At 52.2% G+C, this 15,207-nt stretch overlaps 1 protein-coding gene across 3 annotated transcripts in view; it reads right to left on the bottom strand.

The window, feature by feature from the left end:
• Positions 1-15,207, bottom strand: part of UPF1 (UPF1 RNA helicase and ATPase) — a 222,477-nt gene that overhangs the window by 9,990 nt on the left and 197,280 nt on the right. For 2 of the 3 annotated variants that reach the window (XM_059160565.1, XM_059160563.1), the window contains exons 2-15: positions 13,335-13,477; positions 11,639-11,728; positions 9,247-9,414; positions 8,741-8,921; positions 6,738-6,899; positions 5,969-6,086; positions 5,719-5,817; positions 5,164-5,272; positions 4,858-5,017; positions 4,610-4,728; positions 3,956-4,120; positions 3,740-3,854; positions 3,116-3,259; positions 2,257-2,470 (exon numbers count right to left, since the gene is read on the bottom strand). In XM_059160565.1, coding sequence (XP_059016548.1) covers positions 2,257-2,470; positions 3,116-3,259; positions 3,740-3,854; positions 3,956-4,120; positions 4,610-4,728; positions 4,858-5,017; positions 5,164-5,272; positions 5,719-5,815 — 1,123 coding nt within the window. In that variant the 5' untranslated portion in view covers positions 5,816-5,817; positions 5,969-6,086; positions 6,738-6,899; ... (2 more) ...; positions 11,639-11,728; positions 13,335-13,477. The remainder of the gene's footprint in view (positions 1-2,256; positions 2,471-3,115; positions 3,260-3,739; positions 3,855-3,955; positions 4,121-4,609; positions 4,729-4,857; positions 5,018-5,163; positions 5,273-5,718; positions 5,818-5,968; positions 6,087-6,737; positions 6,900-8,740; positions 8,922-9,246; positions 9,415-11,638; positions 11,729-13,334; positions 13,478-15,207) is intronic. The other variant, XM_059160564.1, reaches the window with a different exon arrangement.

Genomic DNA, 15,207 nt, shown 5'->3' with positions numbered 1-15,207 from the left:
AATAAATAAATCTTAAAAAATATATATATATACATGTATGTACTTAGCAGGTGCTGACCATGTGCTGGGCACAGAGGACACCACAGGGAGAAGCCACCACGACCCCTGCTCCCTGCCCCTCAGATCTGCCACCATGGAGGCAGGCAGAGCAGGGCCAGCAAGGGTCAGAATCCATGCTGAGCGTGGCTTTCCCAACTTGTGTCAAATTGCAAACAAGTTCCTTGTAGCCTGGCCTTTCCTAGCACCACCACCATGGACCAGCAATGCTGTAAGCGTCATCGTGATGGGAACACTCATAGTGCCATCAACTCCCAGGACCGCATGGCACCATGGCTGCACAGCCTGGCCAGGCGCACACGCTCAGCCTCCATCTCACCTAGGTGGTAGGCCAGAGAAGGCCAACATGGCAGGCTACTGGCATTAACCAGACATTAAGAACGCCAGTCTCGGGGCGGCTGGGTGGCTAGGTGGGTTAAAACCTCTGCCTTTGGCTCAGGTCATGATCCCAGGGCCCTGGGATCCAGACCTACATGGGGCTCTCTACTTGGTGGGGTGCCTGCTTTCTCCTCTCCCTCTCTGCCTACTTGTGATCTCTGTCAAATAAATAAATAAATAATCTTTTTTAAAAAATGAAGAAAAAAAGCAAGCCAGTCTCGGGGCACCTGGATGGCTCAGTTAAATGTCTGCCTTCGATTCAGGTCACGATCCCAGGGTCCTGTGATCAACCCCCGAATCAGGCTCCCTGCTCGGCAGTGCCTCCTCCCTACTCCCATTCCTCCTGCTTCTATTCCCGCTCTCTGTCAAATAAATAAATAAAAATCTTTAAAAAAATAAATAAATAAATAAATAAAAAGGAATGCCATTCTCAGGATCCCTTATATGCCCTAAAAAGTTGAGGAATCCAAGCAGCTACCATTTCCATAGTTTACATCTAGTGACATTTACTACATTTTAAACCCAGAAACATAAAATACTTATGAATTCCTTTAAAAATAAACATATCAGCAAAAATTTTTAATGAAAAGTAGTATTTCCCATGAAAATATACATCTCGAGTTTCTACAACTCAGCTGTGGCTGACTGCTTCTGTGCACAGTCTCGCATCAGCCCCCGCAGTAGGACAATCGGACCTCACAGATGGGACGGAATTGGAAAAGGGAAGAATGTTTTCTAACTTTCTCCACAATCGTGGGATTCTGCCTGAATCCACACCAAAGCTGCATAGGAGGTCACCCTGCAGGTTGGTGATGGCTTTTCTCCTCTGCCTGCCCTTGGGATGGCCTCTGACTTTGTAACATCCTTGTGGGCCATCAGAATGGAAAGTACTTGTTCACCAAGTCAGAGCTCCCAAAAGACTCACACACTTCATAGACACTTGTCACTACCACAGATCTCATCAGAAAAGCCACTCGACATTGGAGAGACTTGGTTGGCCCAGATCAGGAACATGAGTTTTCCAAAATTCTGCTTTTCATTTTGAGTCCTTAGGTTTTATCACTGGAGATAAGTATTGTCAATTGTTTTCCTTGAAGCCACAGGCTGACTCACTTTGATCATTTCTGGGAAAGAACCTGCTGAACACCTCAGTCTGAATGACTGACCATACTGTGTCCCTGAGTCCTTTTAAAAACACCTACCATACTTGCCAAGTGTCTTAGAAGAGCTCCCTACCTCGACACGCACAGGGTCATATGGATGTGCACAAAGTGAGTACGCGTCACTGAGGCATTCAGGGTCTTGCCTGCTGCAAGCATGTGGCAGTGACGACACATGGTAGTCTGGCAGCACTGTCCCCACTGATGCCAAGGCACCAGCCAGCAGCCCTCCAGGGTTGCCTCTACACCCTCAGCACGAGCGTCCTCATGGCAAAAGGGCATACAATGCCTCAGTATTATCACGAGGGTAGTTCTAACCTCCGTCCTGTGAAGCCCCAGGGCCCGGGTTTCGAGAACAACAGGGTAAGGAGTGGGAGGAACAGTCGGCTCTGCCACCTCCCGTTCTGTCCGCTGTGTGATAAGCCCAAGGTGTGAGTTCTCAGGTAGTGACTCTGCATTTCACCAGGTCAAGCTCCCCCACGGCCACATGCCAAGGATGTTCCACACTCCAGGGGGGACACGCCATCCCGCAGACCACTGTACCTCTCTGAGGTGCCCCTTACACATGAGATCACCACATAAGACAACTTAGGCAGTGACAACAGGTGTCATCTCGCCAGGCTCAGTTCCCTTTGGCCCCCCACTGCGGGTTGAGCGCTACCTGCAGTGACGCCGTTCTGGAGGGAGCCCTCGTAGAAGATGTTGGAAGGGAAGGCGCTGAGTGCGGGATGCATCCGGTACTGGACCTGCAGGCGGATGGGGCGGATGCCCAGCACCACCAGGCGCTCGAAGAGCGACTGAGACAGTCCCGCTTTGGCCGCTTTCTTGCACATCACCACAGGGCCCAGCTGGCAGTGATCGCCCACGAGGATGAGCTGTGGTGAGAGGCCCACACAGGTGAGGATCTCAAGTATGAAACAGGAGACGTCTGCGTAGGGGGCACGAAAGGGCCCTGGTGTTCTACGACCACCCAGTCATGTAGGACTCAAGCAGTAAGAGCCAACCAGCACGGGAAACCGCCCCCACATCCAGGTATCCACCTTTCCCAAACAAGCTTGGTCACATCACTTCTCTTTTATGAAAGACCTCCCTTAGCATGGCAACAGCGTTTGTCGTAAAAGCAAAAATCTTATCATTTCTTTTGGTTGTCAGAAACAGATACTACCGGAGGTCTTCTGTAAAAGCAAAGCAGTGTAATATGAATTTTCAGAAAGCAGGGATATTCTTCACTTTATCCCATTTTGGCTTGTGAGAGGTTTCAAGGCAGAGCTTTACTGTTGGATAGCAGGGGAAACCTAAACATGGAACAACAGACTTGCACTCAGGACCCACAAGAGGTGGGGAAACCCATCCTTCCAAGAACCCTCAGTAAGCCCACTGGGCACCCCTCTGCTCTGCCAAGACATCACACAGCACTACAAAGCATTACCAAAAACAACCCCCCAGCGCTGAGAATGACACGGAACTGGAAAGAGAGAACACACACTGGTTTTCAAACAGGACGACGGTGAATGGCCCACCTGCTTGGCGCCAAGGACCACAGGGACCATGCACTCTGGTTCAGTGGCCTGGGTGCTCTCGTCAATTAAAATGGAGCGGAACTGCATCTTGGCAAGCCTCGGGTCCCCTGCACCCACACACGTGCAGCAGATGACATCTGCGTTCTGAAGACGAGAGCAGGCAAAACATCAGGGAACTTGCATGGTAAATGCTATCAGGTCCCCAAGGGCAGGTGGGGCAGGGCACTGGTTTGCGCCCTCCCTGACACCTACGGAAACAGGCCGCTGTCCCACCTGGACAATATCTACATCCAGACTGTAGTGGCACTACCTTCTGAGATCCTAACTGATCTAGCTTCATCAAGAAAACCTCTCAGCACAGATGTGGTTCTGTGCCTCAAGAGAGCCTCCGAGAGGCAGTGCAGAGCTGGGGAAACCTTGCTTGGTTTGCTATAGAAGAGCAGAGAGTGTTCCAGACCCACCTACAGGCCAAGATGTGCAACCACTGAGAAGGCAAACGTGGGAGGTATCAACGTTTTCTCAAACGCAAAATAAACTGCCGTAAAGGCGCCATGGTCTGCCCGGCACACTGAAACAGGTCCCACAGCCAAACAGAACCGAGCAGCCCAGTGGTTAAGAGCTCACCATGAGCAGCTCCCTCTCGGCGGTGCGCTTCAGGGCCCGGTACCGCTTCTCGTCAGCAGAGGACAGCTCCCCCGTCTCGTCCTTCAGCTGCTGCAGCTTCTGCAGCTCTGGCATGCTGGAAGCACCGTGACACGTCAGCAGGCAGGGGAGCCAGGTGTTGCCAGGGACCGCGCCCAGGACACGTGCCACGCTCGAGGCAGGCTACCCCACACCCACCTATCCATGTTCCTGATCTGGTTGTGCAGGGCCAGGAAGGACACTGGGGAGTCAATGGCCTCACGGCTCTTGGCACAGAGCCGCACGACCTTCAGCCCAGTCTGGTGGATCTTCTCAGTCAGCTGGTCCACAGCTATGTTACTTGGAGCACAGACGAGCACAGGCCTTCAACACAAGGTGAACAAATGTCTCAGAGCTCAGCCAGAGGAAATTCAGGAAATGCTAACTGTTAAGACTGTTTTTCTGACTCCCAGAGAGTGGAGTCCCCCAACTTGTGACCTAAGACTAAAGCCAGGAGTGAACAAAGCTGGAGAAGCAAAAAACCCCACTGGTCTGGAGCTTCCAGCTCCCACCTGGTTGACACGCTTCTCATGTGCAGCTACGCTACTAACGGAATCCTGCATCTCTACCCCCGTCAGCACCGTAAAGACTCTCAAAGTCCGTGATGCGTACGGGCCCGACACCTGCTGCCCCACCACGGCCCTTACTGGAGCAGCAGGCTTGCTTGGGAAGAGCAACCACAGAGGCCAGATCTCATACAAATAATGTTCTCATACAAATAATGTAAAACCCAGCGTGCCAGGTAACAGGGGCCCCCAGACGTCCTGGCAGACAGGTCTCTCTCTTCCCACCTTGGGCTACCCCGAGTCCTACCCATTGCCCTGCCGCGCGAGATGGTAGACGATGGTGGCAGAGGTCACTGTCTTCCCTGTGCCTGGTGGTCCCTGGATCAAACTCAGCGGTCTCTGCAGCACAGTCTTGACAGCATAAACCTTCAGATAACAGGTAGTCGTGAGGTGGCAGCCAGACCCGGGGAGTGGTGGGAACGCCCGCCCCAGCAGGCCCTGCCAGCTGGGCCCGCACTGCGCCGCGCCGCGCCCCGCCCCAGGGCAGGTGGGCACCTGGGAGTGGTTGAGGTCGGGGAGCCCCTGTGCCGTGAAGCGTTTGGGCAGCTGGCACTTGATGATCACGTCCTCCACCTCATGCCCGAGCAGCTTATGGTAGATGTAGCCCGAGACGGACGTCTCATCCACAGCGAACGTTTTCAATGCACTCTGCATCCTGGAAGGAGAACTCGAGGTCGGCGATGCGCACAACACAGCCCCCGCAGACGAGGATGATCACTGAGACGCTGGAGGCAGAAGCCGCGCCCTGGGCCAGGCACGGAAGCAGAGCCAGCAGAGCCTGCAGGGCCAAGGCACACGTACCTATCAAATGAGGTGGACTTCCACACGAAATCCACCTGGAAGTTATGCGTCACCTCCACAGGCGCACCCACACTGCTCCGAAGCTCAATGGCGATCTCATCGCCATAATCTGTGCCGCTGAGTTAAGTTTCGTCGTTGTCAAAAGCTGGGTTTACCTTTCTGAGGAGCCTTCACTGGGTTACCGGGGAGAAAGAGCCTCCTCTGTGCCAAACATTAGCAGACACCGCCCACCTGGCCCACCCTCATCAGCAGATGCCGCCGTGGGGTCCAGGCCCCCCACTGCCAGCTCCCACATCCTCCCTGTGAGCGCGAGGGCAGCGCCCGGCATGAAGCAGTCGCATCCCGGCCGGGATTCCAACTGAGCCTCCAGAGCCCTGGGGCGCAGAGCTGGACACATCCGCACAGCACAACTGAAGCAAGGACTCAGTGGCAAATGCCAGTCAGAGGGGCCCCCTGAGCCAAGGCCGCCTACGATGCCCTTTCCTCCACCTGCGGTGACCCCATGCAGGCCACCTGTGCTCAGGACAAGCTCACCCATCTGTACGCAAAGGATACTATCAGGGACCTTGATGACGTGGCCGATCCCTTTCCACAGGGGTGCCAGATCCCCTTTGTACCTCAGACATATCTCATCCCCCTGCATGAGCCGCATATCTTACAGAGAAAACACAGCAAGAAAATTAGCGTTTTCAACATGTGCCGAGGCTGCCATCATGAAGAGTTCAAATTAAGGGACACTTTACAAGGGAGAAACTAGGAATTTTATGCTACTTATGGTCACAAATATTTTAAAACTTAAAATCACCTCTTAACCAAATTATGACTAAATCCTCATTACCAGAGTCAGTCTTGGGCAAAGTGAAGTAGGCGATTCTCTTCTTGTTAAGGCCCAGGTCCCACCTGACCGTGATGTTATCTTGAGTCTGAGCACATGAAAAATAAGAGCCCTGTTAGCCTGAGACACAGACACGGGCCTGGACTCCTCGTGTCTGGGTTTCCACAGCTGCGCGCCCTATGGCGCCCTCACAAGCCACGATGTCAGTGTGCTGCGTGCAGCAGCCAACCGCCTGCAACACCAGCAAGGGCACATCCAGGACAGAAGCCATGAGGACCCCCAGAACCCGCTCCAGACGACCAGGAGACCCCCACTCGACGGCTGCTCTCGGAGGCGGCTTCTCTGTGAACTGCGGAGGAAGAAGCAGCTGGCGGCCGATCCTCGGAGCTCCCGCTTCCTACACGTGCTCTTCATGAGACCGGTGCCAGAAGTGCCCTCGGTGTGCCACAGGCTCCTCGGCCCGGGCTCTCACAGCCGTGGGCAAAGGACGCAACCCTGACTGTGAGAGATTTTGGCTGGATTTTAAATCAGAAAACACTCAGGCCGGTGTTTAGCTCCGAGCAACCAGGCATCAGCCCAAGGGTCGCTCCCTCGCCTGCCCTCAATCCACCGTCCGTCTCCGGGCACTGCGCCTCGGCCCACGTCAGCATCCGCCGTTTGCAGAGGAAACCGCCCTCCCCAGACCTTAGGAGAGATGCTGTGTTAAATGACCGAAACCCTCCTGCACACACCACATCACCTGGGACTCTTTCAGTTTCTTATCGTAGTCAGCCTCCAGCTTGACCAGAGGCCCGAATATGTTCTGGTACTGGTAGGCGTCCTCATACCGCAGGAGCACGTGCTGCGGCTCCTCGTCCACACCTGGCTTCTCCAGGTCCTCCAAGGTGGCAGAAGGATTTTCCTAGAAGACAAGCACCGCGCCTGTTCTTCCCCATTTTCGCCTATATACGAAAGGAACTACAAGCAGGCTCACGAGTCCCTAGAAGAGCAAGGCCTATCCGTCACCTGTCAGAACAAGCATCGTACAGAGGGCACCGTTGCCGGTGGCATCCACCCCAGGAGGAGAGTCCTCGTATGGGGAAGTGTACGGGGCACAGGGACACAGACACTGGCTGGGTCTCTGCACACCCTTCAGTCCTTGCCATTGCCGTTACCCCTGCCCCTGCCCAGGGCTACACCAGCAGGGTAAATACTGGTGATGTCACGCCAGGGACATAGCCTGACATGCCTAGACCATCAAATTGGCTACGTTCCCCAACAAATGCCTAGCCCCTGAACCAGGAGAGAGAATACCGCTTTGGGGTTGCCAGAAGACCACCAGTTCTCTGTGTAAACAAAAGGGGAGGCCCTTCTTCTTCCCCCAGCCCCCCAGTTTCCTCCTCACCCTGTACTGCACCAATAGGGGTGACACACTCTTCTCTGGCAGGGACAGAACAGTATTTGGTATTAGCTATAAACAGGAAAAGTCAAAGAGTTCTGGGGAGCCTGGGTGGCTCAGTCAGTTAAGCATTTGCCTTCGACTCGGGTCATGATCCTGGGGTCCTGGGATTGAGTCCCGCATCAGGCTCGCCGCTTAGCAGGGAGTCTACTTCTCCCTCTTCCCCTCCCCTCTGCTTGTGATCTCTCTAATAAAATATTTTAAAAGAGGGGGCGCCTGGGTGGCTCAGTGGTTAAAGCCTCTGCCTTCAGCTTGGGTCATGATCTTGGGGTCCTGGGATCGAGCTCCGCATCGGGCTCTCTGCTCAGCAGGGAGCCTGCTTCCCCCACCCCCACCGCCTGCCTCTTTGCCTACTTGTGATCTCTGCCTGTCAAATAAATAAATAAAATCTTAAAAAAAAAAAAAAGTTCTGGCCATCCAAAAATCGAAGCAGAAAGGTACCTTGCTAGAGACACTTGAGAAATATTTTGACTTGCACTCAAAGTGAAAATAAATTTACATTTAAGATTTTGGATTATGGGGGGGCACCTGGGTGGCTCAGTGGGTTAAGCCTCTGCCTTCGGCTCAGGTCATGATCCCAGGGTCCCGGGACTGAGCCCCGCATCGGGCTCTCTGCTCAGCGGCAAGCCCGCTTCCCCTTCTCTCTCTGCCTACTTGTGATCTCTCTCTCTGTCAAATAAATGAATAAAATCTTAAAAAAAGGGAAAAAAAGATTTTGGATTACACAGGCAATTAAAATTTATAGCCCAATTACTAAAACTTTATCATAAAAGCTGAACAGCCAGAACCAGAGAAGGGCTTCCCTAGAGAACTGGGTCTGTTGGGCAGGGCAGACACCCCACTACCCAACCAGGAAGCCCCTCCCCTCTGCTCATCCAGCCGTTGTGGGCCCTGCCTCTCTGACTTTTGTGACCCGGACTCCTTTTCCCCTGAACATTCACCCCTGGCCTGGAGTCACCCTGGCTCAGACACGTTACAGGCCCAACAAGGTCTCCCAGCACCCTCACAGTCCTGTTTCCCCAGGCCCGGCTCCCCCTGACATATGCACCCACAGCCGCCCAGGGCCATTTCTGCTCTCCCTCCTCCTCTGCAATAAGAGAAAAAATTCCAACAACCAGAGCTGTCCTTTCCCAGAGGCCCAGCAGAAGGTGCCTGTGGGATTCCACCAAAGGGCCATTCCAGGTAGAGACTGCAGTCTCTCCCTCAAGTTGCTTCTGGAATCTCCTGTTCCAGAAACACTCTCAGCAGCTCTCCCTGGACAAGAACCACGCTGAGGCAATTTTGCATTCTCGGCAGGCCCTCACCTTCCAGAGCTCCTCCAGCTTGTTGATCTGCTGGGCAGTGATCTGCCGGGCCCGCAGCTGCTCCTGCTCAGAAGGGATCTTGACCAGCCAAGAGAGGAAGCAGCGGTCCTGGATCAGGGGCTGCCACTGGGAGCTGTCCCAGTTGATGTCCTTGAGGCTGCTCTGACTGGCGCAGGGCTGCCTACAGAGACACCAAGGGCGGGAAGAGCCCAGGTGAGGATGACCTCCACCCACAAGGCTTACCTTTCATCCCAAAGTGACGTTCCCTACATCTTACTATGTGATCGTATTACCTTTAAATTGTTAGTAATACGTTGCCTCTCCCCATGCACTTGAGCTCTGAACTCTCAAAACTCTTAACACTGTTGTTACAGAATTCTTTTTATGATTTAACCAGAACACACCCCAGAAGAGTTACTCAGCATTCCCAGTTCTCTAACTAGTCCCAGCCCCCAAATATCCTCACACCTCTCCGCCCACTGGGGCTGAATGCACCCGCCCCTCACCTGCACAGCAGCACCACTACTGAGTCGGCCTTGGCAGGGATGAAGCCGAGGAGGAAGACATTGCGGCAGCCGCAGTTGTAACACTCCAGAACTGTCTCCCCCAGGGGCCCATCCTTGTGCAGAGTCACCTCTTTGCATTTTGCCCTCACGAGGTGATTTACAATGTGGCTGAAACCAGGAAATGATAAATAGTTAACACCCAAAGTTTGGCTTTTCACCACTTCCAATTTTCGAGCCCCCCGTTAAAAGTTCCGGTACCGTTCACAGTCCATTAGCAGGGGCGGTCACACCTCATCCATCTGGCGTCCCAGGGGATCAGCCCGCCCCTGAACTGGTTCCCCACTGAGCGCAAAAATCAATCCGACTTGAACAGCCTTTAAGGAAAACTAACATGTTTCCTAACATGTTTCACATAGTTCCTGCTCCTTTTTTTTAGTTCCTGCTTTCTGAAATCCTCCATACAGGGCGTGAATGAACTTATGGCTAAGGCCAAAGCTGCTGTCCCAGAGAGGCAAGAGGCCTGCCCCTTCCATGGCTCCTCTCGGCTTGCTGAGGCTTCTCGGCTGCTGCTGCTTTCCATTGCTTCTCCGGGTCCCTGTGCCTGCTTTCAGGAGCAACAGCCCCTCCTACCTTGCTGCAGGCCAGGAAACTTGATAACCAAACATATTAGAAACCTGAGGGCAGTAAAAAATATAGAGCAACGGGGCTCAGGGCTACACTCAGGAAGCACAGGGCCGGCTCTAAACCTTCTGAAACCACGCTGTCCCGGCTCCTTCCTTGCTGCCGCGTGGCCAGGATTCTGCTGTCCCTCCCATTTCCGGGACACAGCTCACCGACACCCAGGGCTTATGAACTCCACCTAAGACAAGCTGGCCTCGCCTGGGGTCCACGCATGGTGCATGGCTCTGCCTTAGTCTCCCCCAGCTACCTACAGCCATGCTGCGGGTCTGTCAGATACCGCCTGGCCGCACCTCGGGGAAACCCCTGCTGTTGCAAGCTTCGGCTCAGGCTCCACATTCCAACCCTCTCTGGCCTGTTCTAGCCCAGGAAGCCAGTCAGATTATCTAACCAGCTGTCACCACTCTCTGTACCCACAGAGCACCCTCTCTTCTGAAACTGTCACAACTGGGCATTTTACCAGACTGACTTCCTCCCGTCTTTTCTACACCCACCTCACCCCATTATACTGGAAGCTCCCTGAAGGCAAGTGGCTGTCCCATCATTTCTACCATCTGGCCTCATGCAAACACTCAGTGCTGGCTGATGGAGTCTATTTTCTCTTAGAGGCCTTTCACTAACTTCCCTGATCTTGGCTCTGCTGACCGGAAGATGGGGTTGCCAGCTAAGAAGTTTTATTTAATTGCTTTTCCTGAAGGAGAGGAACTAATGCAACCACAGTAATGATGAAATTACCCAGAACATTCTGAAAATGGGACATGAATCTGGTTACCCTGAAGACACTTTTTCTTTCAAATCTGTAGAATTAAACATCAGCCCATTTTGCCTCATCTAGAATCCCACAGTTTGCATTGCTAACTCTAAGATGACTCGAGATCTGACCACTGTGTCCTCAGGCAGCACAAGATGGTGAGCCCTGGCATGCAGCTGTGGAAGACACAGGAAGGGTGGGGACTCTGTGCAAATAAACCTGCCTATGGGCTTTTGTCACTGTATGTCTCCAAAACACGAACCCCAGAAGATGCTGCTTTCTTGTTAGCGGCCTGGAGCCCTACAAGACTCTGCTCTGCTTCTCTGTGACAGTAGTGTGAGCTGTCACACAACACGGCAGCTCTGGAGGGACACAGGACTGGATTCTGTGCTGAAATCCAAGCACCAGCACAAAACTGGTCTCACCCCAAACACAAAACACAAAACAAGAGACCTAGTCACAGCTGCTGCTGATCAACAGCAGGAAGGGAAGCCCAGAGACGATAGTCAAGTGAACTTAATTTAATCCGATGATTCAGGATCTGGCCCGTATTAACCTCAGGACTGCTCCGATGAGCTAAGGCCAGAGGGAGCCTTCTCAGGAAGCGGCTCCCATGGATGCCCATTACTGTCCTGGGAACATCCTCCCCAGGCACCCAGTAATGAAGATGAATGGGTGTGCCAGGAGCTCATCTTGCAGAAAAATATAAATAAAAACTGGGAATGAGAATTAAGCCAACCCTACTTGCATAATAAAAGAACCACAGAGAATAAATCAAGGGTAAATACATTAAGGCATTCACACACCACCATCTGTTTCAAGTTAAACCAGTCACAGAGGAGGGAAAAAACCAGGTTTGTTAGCGTGATTTTATATTGTGCTTTTGCTTCAACATTTCCATAATTTACACACAAATCTGAGCACAGCACTGATTAAAGACACATGCGCGGTCTGATTATCTACCTGCCAGAAGTATTTCCACGCCCGTTACAGAACCACTTCTTGCTGGTGTTACAGTAAACCACGCAAGCAGGATCGTGTATTCCGCAGTAACTAAAAAAGTCAAAACATCAACAGTTAAAGCTGGAAGATCTCTCTCTGGTTTTAATTTGGCAGGATGTAAAATTCTTTCCTCTTACAACATTTTAAAATTTTTCATTAAACACATACTCAAACCCAACGATCCCACTAGCAAAATCCAATCAGTTAACTGCAGAGGCGTCCTGATCTTGCAAATGCAGGGAAGGGGTACAGGGTGCTGTGAGGCTTCCCGAGAGAGAGGCCCTAGGAAACAGCAAAGCCTCTGCCAGGTGGGGGATGAGAGCTGTGGAAGGTGCCAGGGGAACCCAACAGCAGAAGTCTGACACCCCAAAGCAATTCCTAGCTACCCCACCTTGGACTTAAGTTTCAGGAGCCCTGATTTAAGCAGGGAAATCAGCATCCTTGGCTTGGGGCACACAGAGTTAAGCTGGGACCACGCTGTGTTCAAAAGACGCTCCACTTCCCGGCAGAGGGCGCCATGCTCCTGGGAACGCTCAGCTCAGACCCAGCAACAAAGGGTCGCCGGGTGCGGGTTGCAGCCTGAGCTCAAGCTTGCAAGGAGCACCTCGAGAGAGCCCCCAGCCTCATTCTTCTGAAAACCAACAAACACATCAAAAACAAAAACCAGCTCACCACAGAATTCTGTATGTGTATGAAGCCAAGCCTCAGTCTCAAACTATAATGTGCTCCAGCCAAGAACCTTCCCTCCAACCCCCCACACCATGGGGACAGCCGGGTGGGTAAGGGCATATGCAAACTAAGCACCTGCAACTTTACCAGAACCACTTCTTCGGCAAATGTGTAGATAACAGGAACACGAAAACATCATTAACACATACGTAAAAACATTTGTAAACAAGTAAGAAAAGAGCCAAAATAAAGTTAAAAACAAAAACCCAAAATAATGTTAAAAAAAAAAAAAAGTCTCCCGACAAAGCAGGGAACAGAGCAGCACTCTGTCCTGTGGTGGGTACAACCTTCCAAGGAGCAGTGGCCTGGGAGGTCGGCAAGACAGTGACATGGCTCAGGCCCAGAGTGGCCTGACTGGCCAAGTGCCCTGAACAAGATCAATTCATCTCTTTTGGTTTCAATTTCCTTGTGTATGTGTAACAAAAAACTAAACACAAGTCTCATCTTATGGGTCCAGATACAAGGGATGGGTCCTGCTCTAGGTGAGAATTCCAAATTTGGTCAACAAGCAGTTCAAGCCACTGGCTATTTAATACCAACTTTTGGGGAATTTTGAACTCATCAGAGAGGCAGATATTTTAAAGTATCCTACAATCATCTATTTGTAAAAGAAATCTTAGCTGCTGTTTTTACTCTCTAAACCCAAGTCCTCACCAAATGTAATTCATTTCAAATGAGTGAGTGAGACAGGTACTGGGACCCACCAGGACCTGAGAGAAGGCCTCTGGGTGAATCGGGTATGAGAGGGCTGATTCCACCCTCCTGCCCAGTAACAAGGACTATGTATACACTGGCCTGAAGAACCTTCTTATTTTGGACTAACAAATGTCACAATCCATCAACTTACATGGGCTTCCAAAGCCAGCAAACCCACTCAGAATGCAAGAGCTCTAGGACATAAGTCCATGCCTCCGCCATCAGCACTTACCTGCAGGCATGTACAGGGAGATCCTTAGTGTAATAGGTATCCTCCTCATCTTCTTCGAAGTTCAACTCAGCCAACAACTGGCTGGTCTTGGCCACGCTGTCATCCACAGCCCCATTCTGCAGAATGCCCTCTGGTCCACCGACCTACAGCAGAACAGCAGCATCACCATGCAAGGCTGCAGCTCTCCGCCCCTTAGACCAGACCCACAGCTTCCCCCCGAATGAGCAGCCATGACGACCTTCCCATGAAGCGCTGGCCTGCTCTCCACCTTGAGAGAGTTCAGCTTCTTCTGAATGGACTTTTCACACTCTCCCACCTCCCTATTAAACCTACCTGGCCAAAAACAGGGTGCTGGTGGCCTAGGTCATCCACCCTGCCTCCTGCATATCCAGGTCCAACCCCACCTGGTCACAGAGCCATGACCAAACTGGGATGCTGAAGATGATGCTTTGTTCCCATGACGGGGAGCCGCAAGGAGCAAGATGACTTTATACAAAGCAGCTGCAATCCCCTCTGGGGACAGTTGCACAATGTCAGGCCACAAGGCCTGGAATCCCACCAGAGTGAAGGTTCCCGCCAAAGCCTAAGCCAGAAGAAAAGGCTGTGTCCACTGAAGATGTGAGAGAGCAGGTACCCCGTTAGTCAACATACTTCCTCTGCTGCCAGTTTCCCTTTCCAGAGAGCAGACCATCTTCATTATGAATTAGAAGTTCAATGTTTAGGATTACCTTCTGAACTCAGGCTATATCCTTACTACACATATTACCTTTTATATGTTACAATAGCAAAAACGTACGAACAGGCAACTTTAACAACAAGCCATGAATCTCACAGGCACTTCTGCTGAGCTCACATGTCCATTCAGAGGCACACAGACTCAGTTCGCCAGAGTAACAGGCATCCTAAAGCCATCTCCAGGAACCCTGGGTGGCAGTCAACAGTCCTTGTTATCTTCCCCCTCCTGTGGGGATGACACATCTCCCACATGAGGCTGGGTCAGGCGGCAAGGGTGTGGAGTGGTGACAAGGACAGGGAGGAATAACAGGAGCCCCAGGGCAGGTGCCAGGTTTCTCTGAACTGTGGGAGAGGATCAGACACCAGCCCCCCTCCCTCCAAGAGCCCCTGCCACCTAGAGCCATGCCGTGTGGGGCCAGCTCAGGTCAGTGCAGCTCAGTCCAGCAGTGCCCACAGGGCCTTTCCCTCTCCACTGCTCCAGCCAAGTCACCTCTAAGATTCTAAAGACAGCAGTCGGGGACACCTAAGGGGCTCAGTCAGTTGAGCCTTGGATTCTTTTTTTTTTTTTTTTTTTTTTTTTTAAAGATTTATTTATTTATTTGACAGAGAGAGATCACAAGCAGGCAGAGAGGCAGGCAGAGAGAGAGAGGAGGAAGCAGGCTCCCTGCCGAGCAGAGAGCCCGATGCGGGACTCGATCCCAGGACCCTGAGATCATGACCTGAGCCGAAGGCAGCGGCTTAACCCACTGAGCCACCCAGGCGCCCGAGCCTTGGATTCTTGAGCCTTGGATTCTTGGATTCAGATCATGATCTCAAGGTCATGGGATCAAGCCTGTGCTTCTGGGCTCCATGCTGCTGAGTCTTCTTGGGATTCCTTCCCTCCTCCTCTCCCTCCCCCTTTGCCCCCTGCCACTCACAAACTTGCACTCTAATAAATAAGAAAATAAAATCTTAACAACAACAACAACAAAAAAGACAGCAGTTCATTTAGGGACGGAGGGGGACAGGTGGGAATGGAGAATGCCCTAGGGGGCATTCTGGAAATTGCAGTGGTGAATTTGGGTTAAGCAGGGGGTCAACATCTTTGTCTATTATGGTCTCAGCCCAGACCCGAACCCCATTTCAGAGCTTCTGCCAC

The sequence above is a fragment of the Mustela lutreola genome, chromosome 2 (genome assembly GCF_030435805.1).
Source record: "Mustela lutreola isolate mMusLut2 chromosome 2, mMusLut2.pri, whole genome shotgun sequence".
Taxonomy (NCBI): domain Eukaryota; kingdom Metazoa; phylum Chordata; class Mammalia; order Carnivora; family Mustelidae; genus Mustela; species Mustela lutreola.
This window is presented reverse-complemented; position numbering and strand designations above follow the sequence as displayed.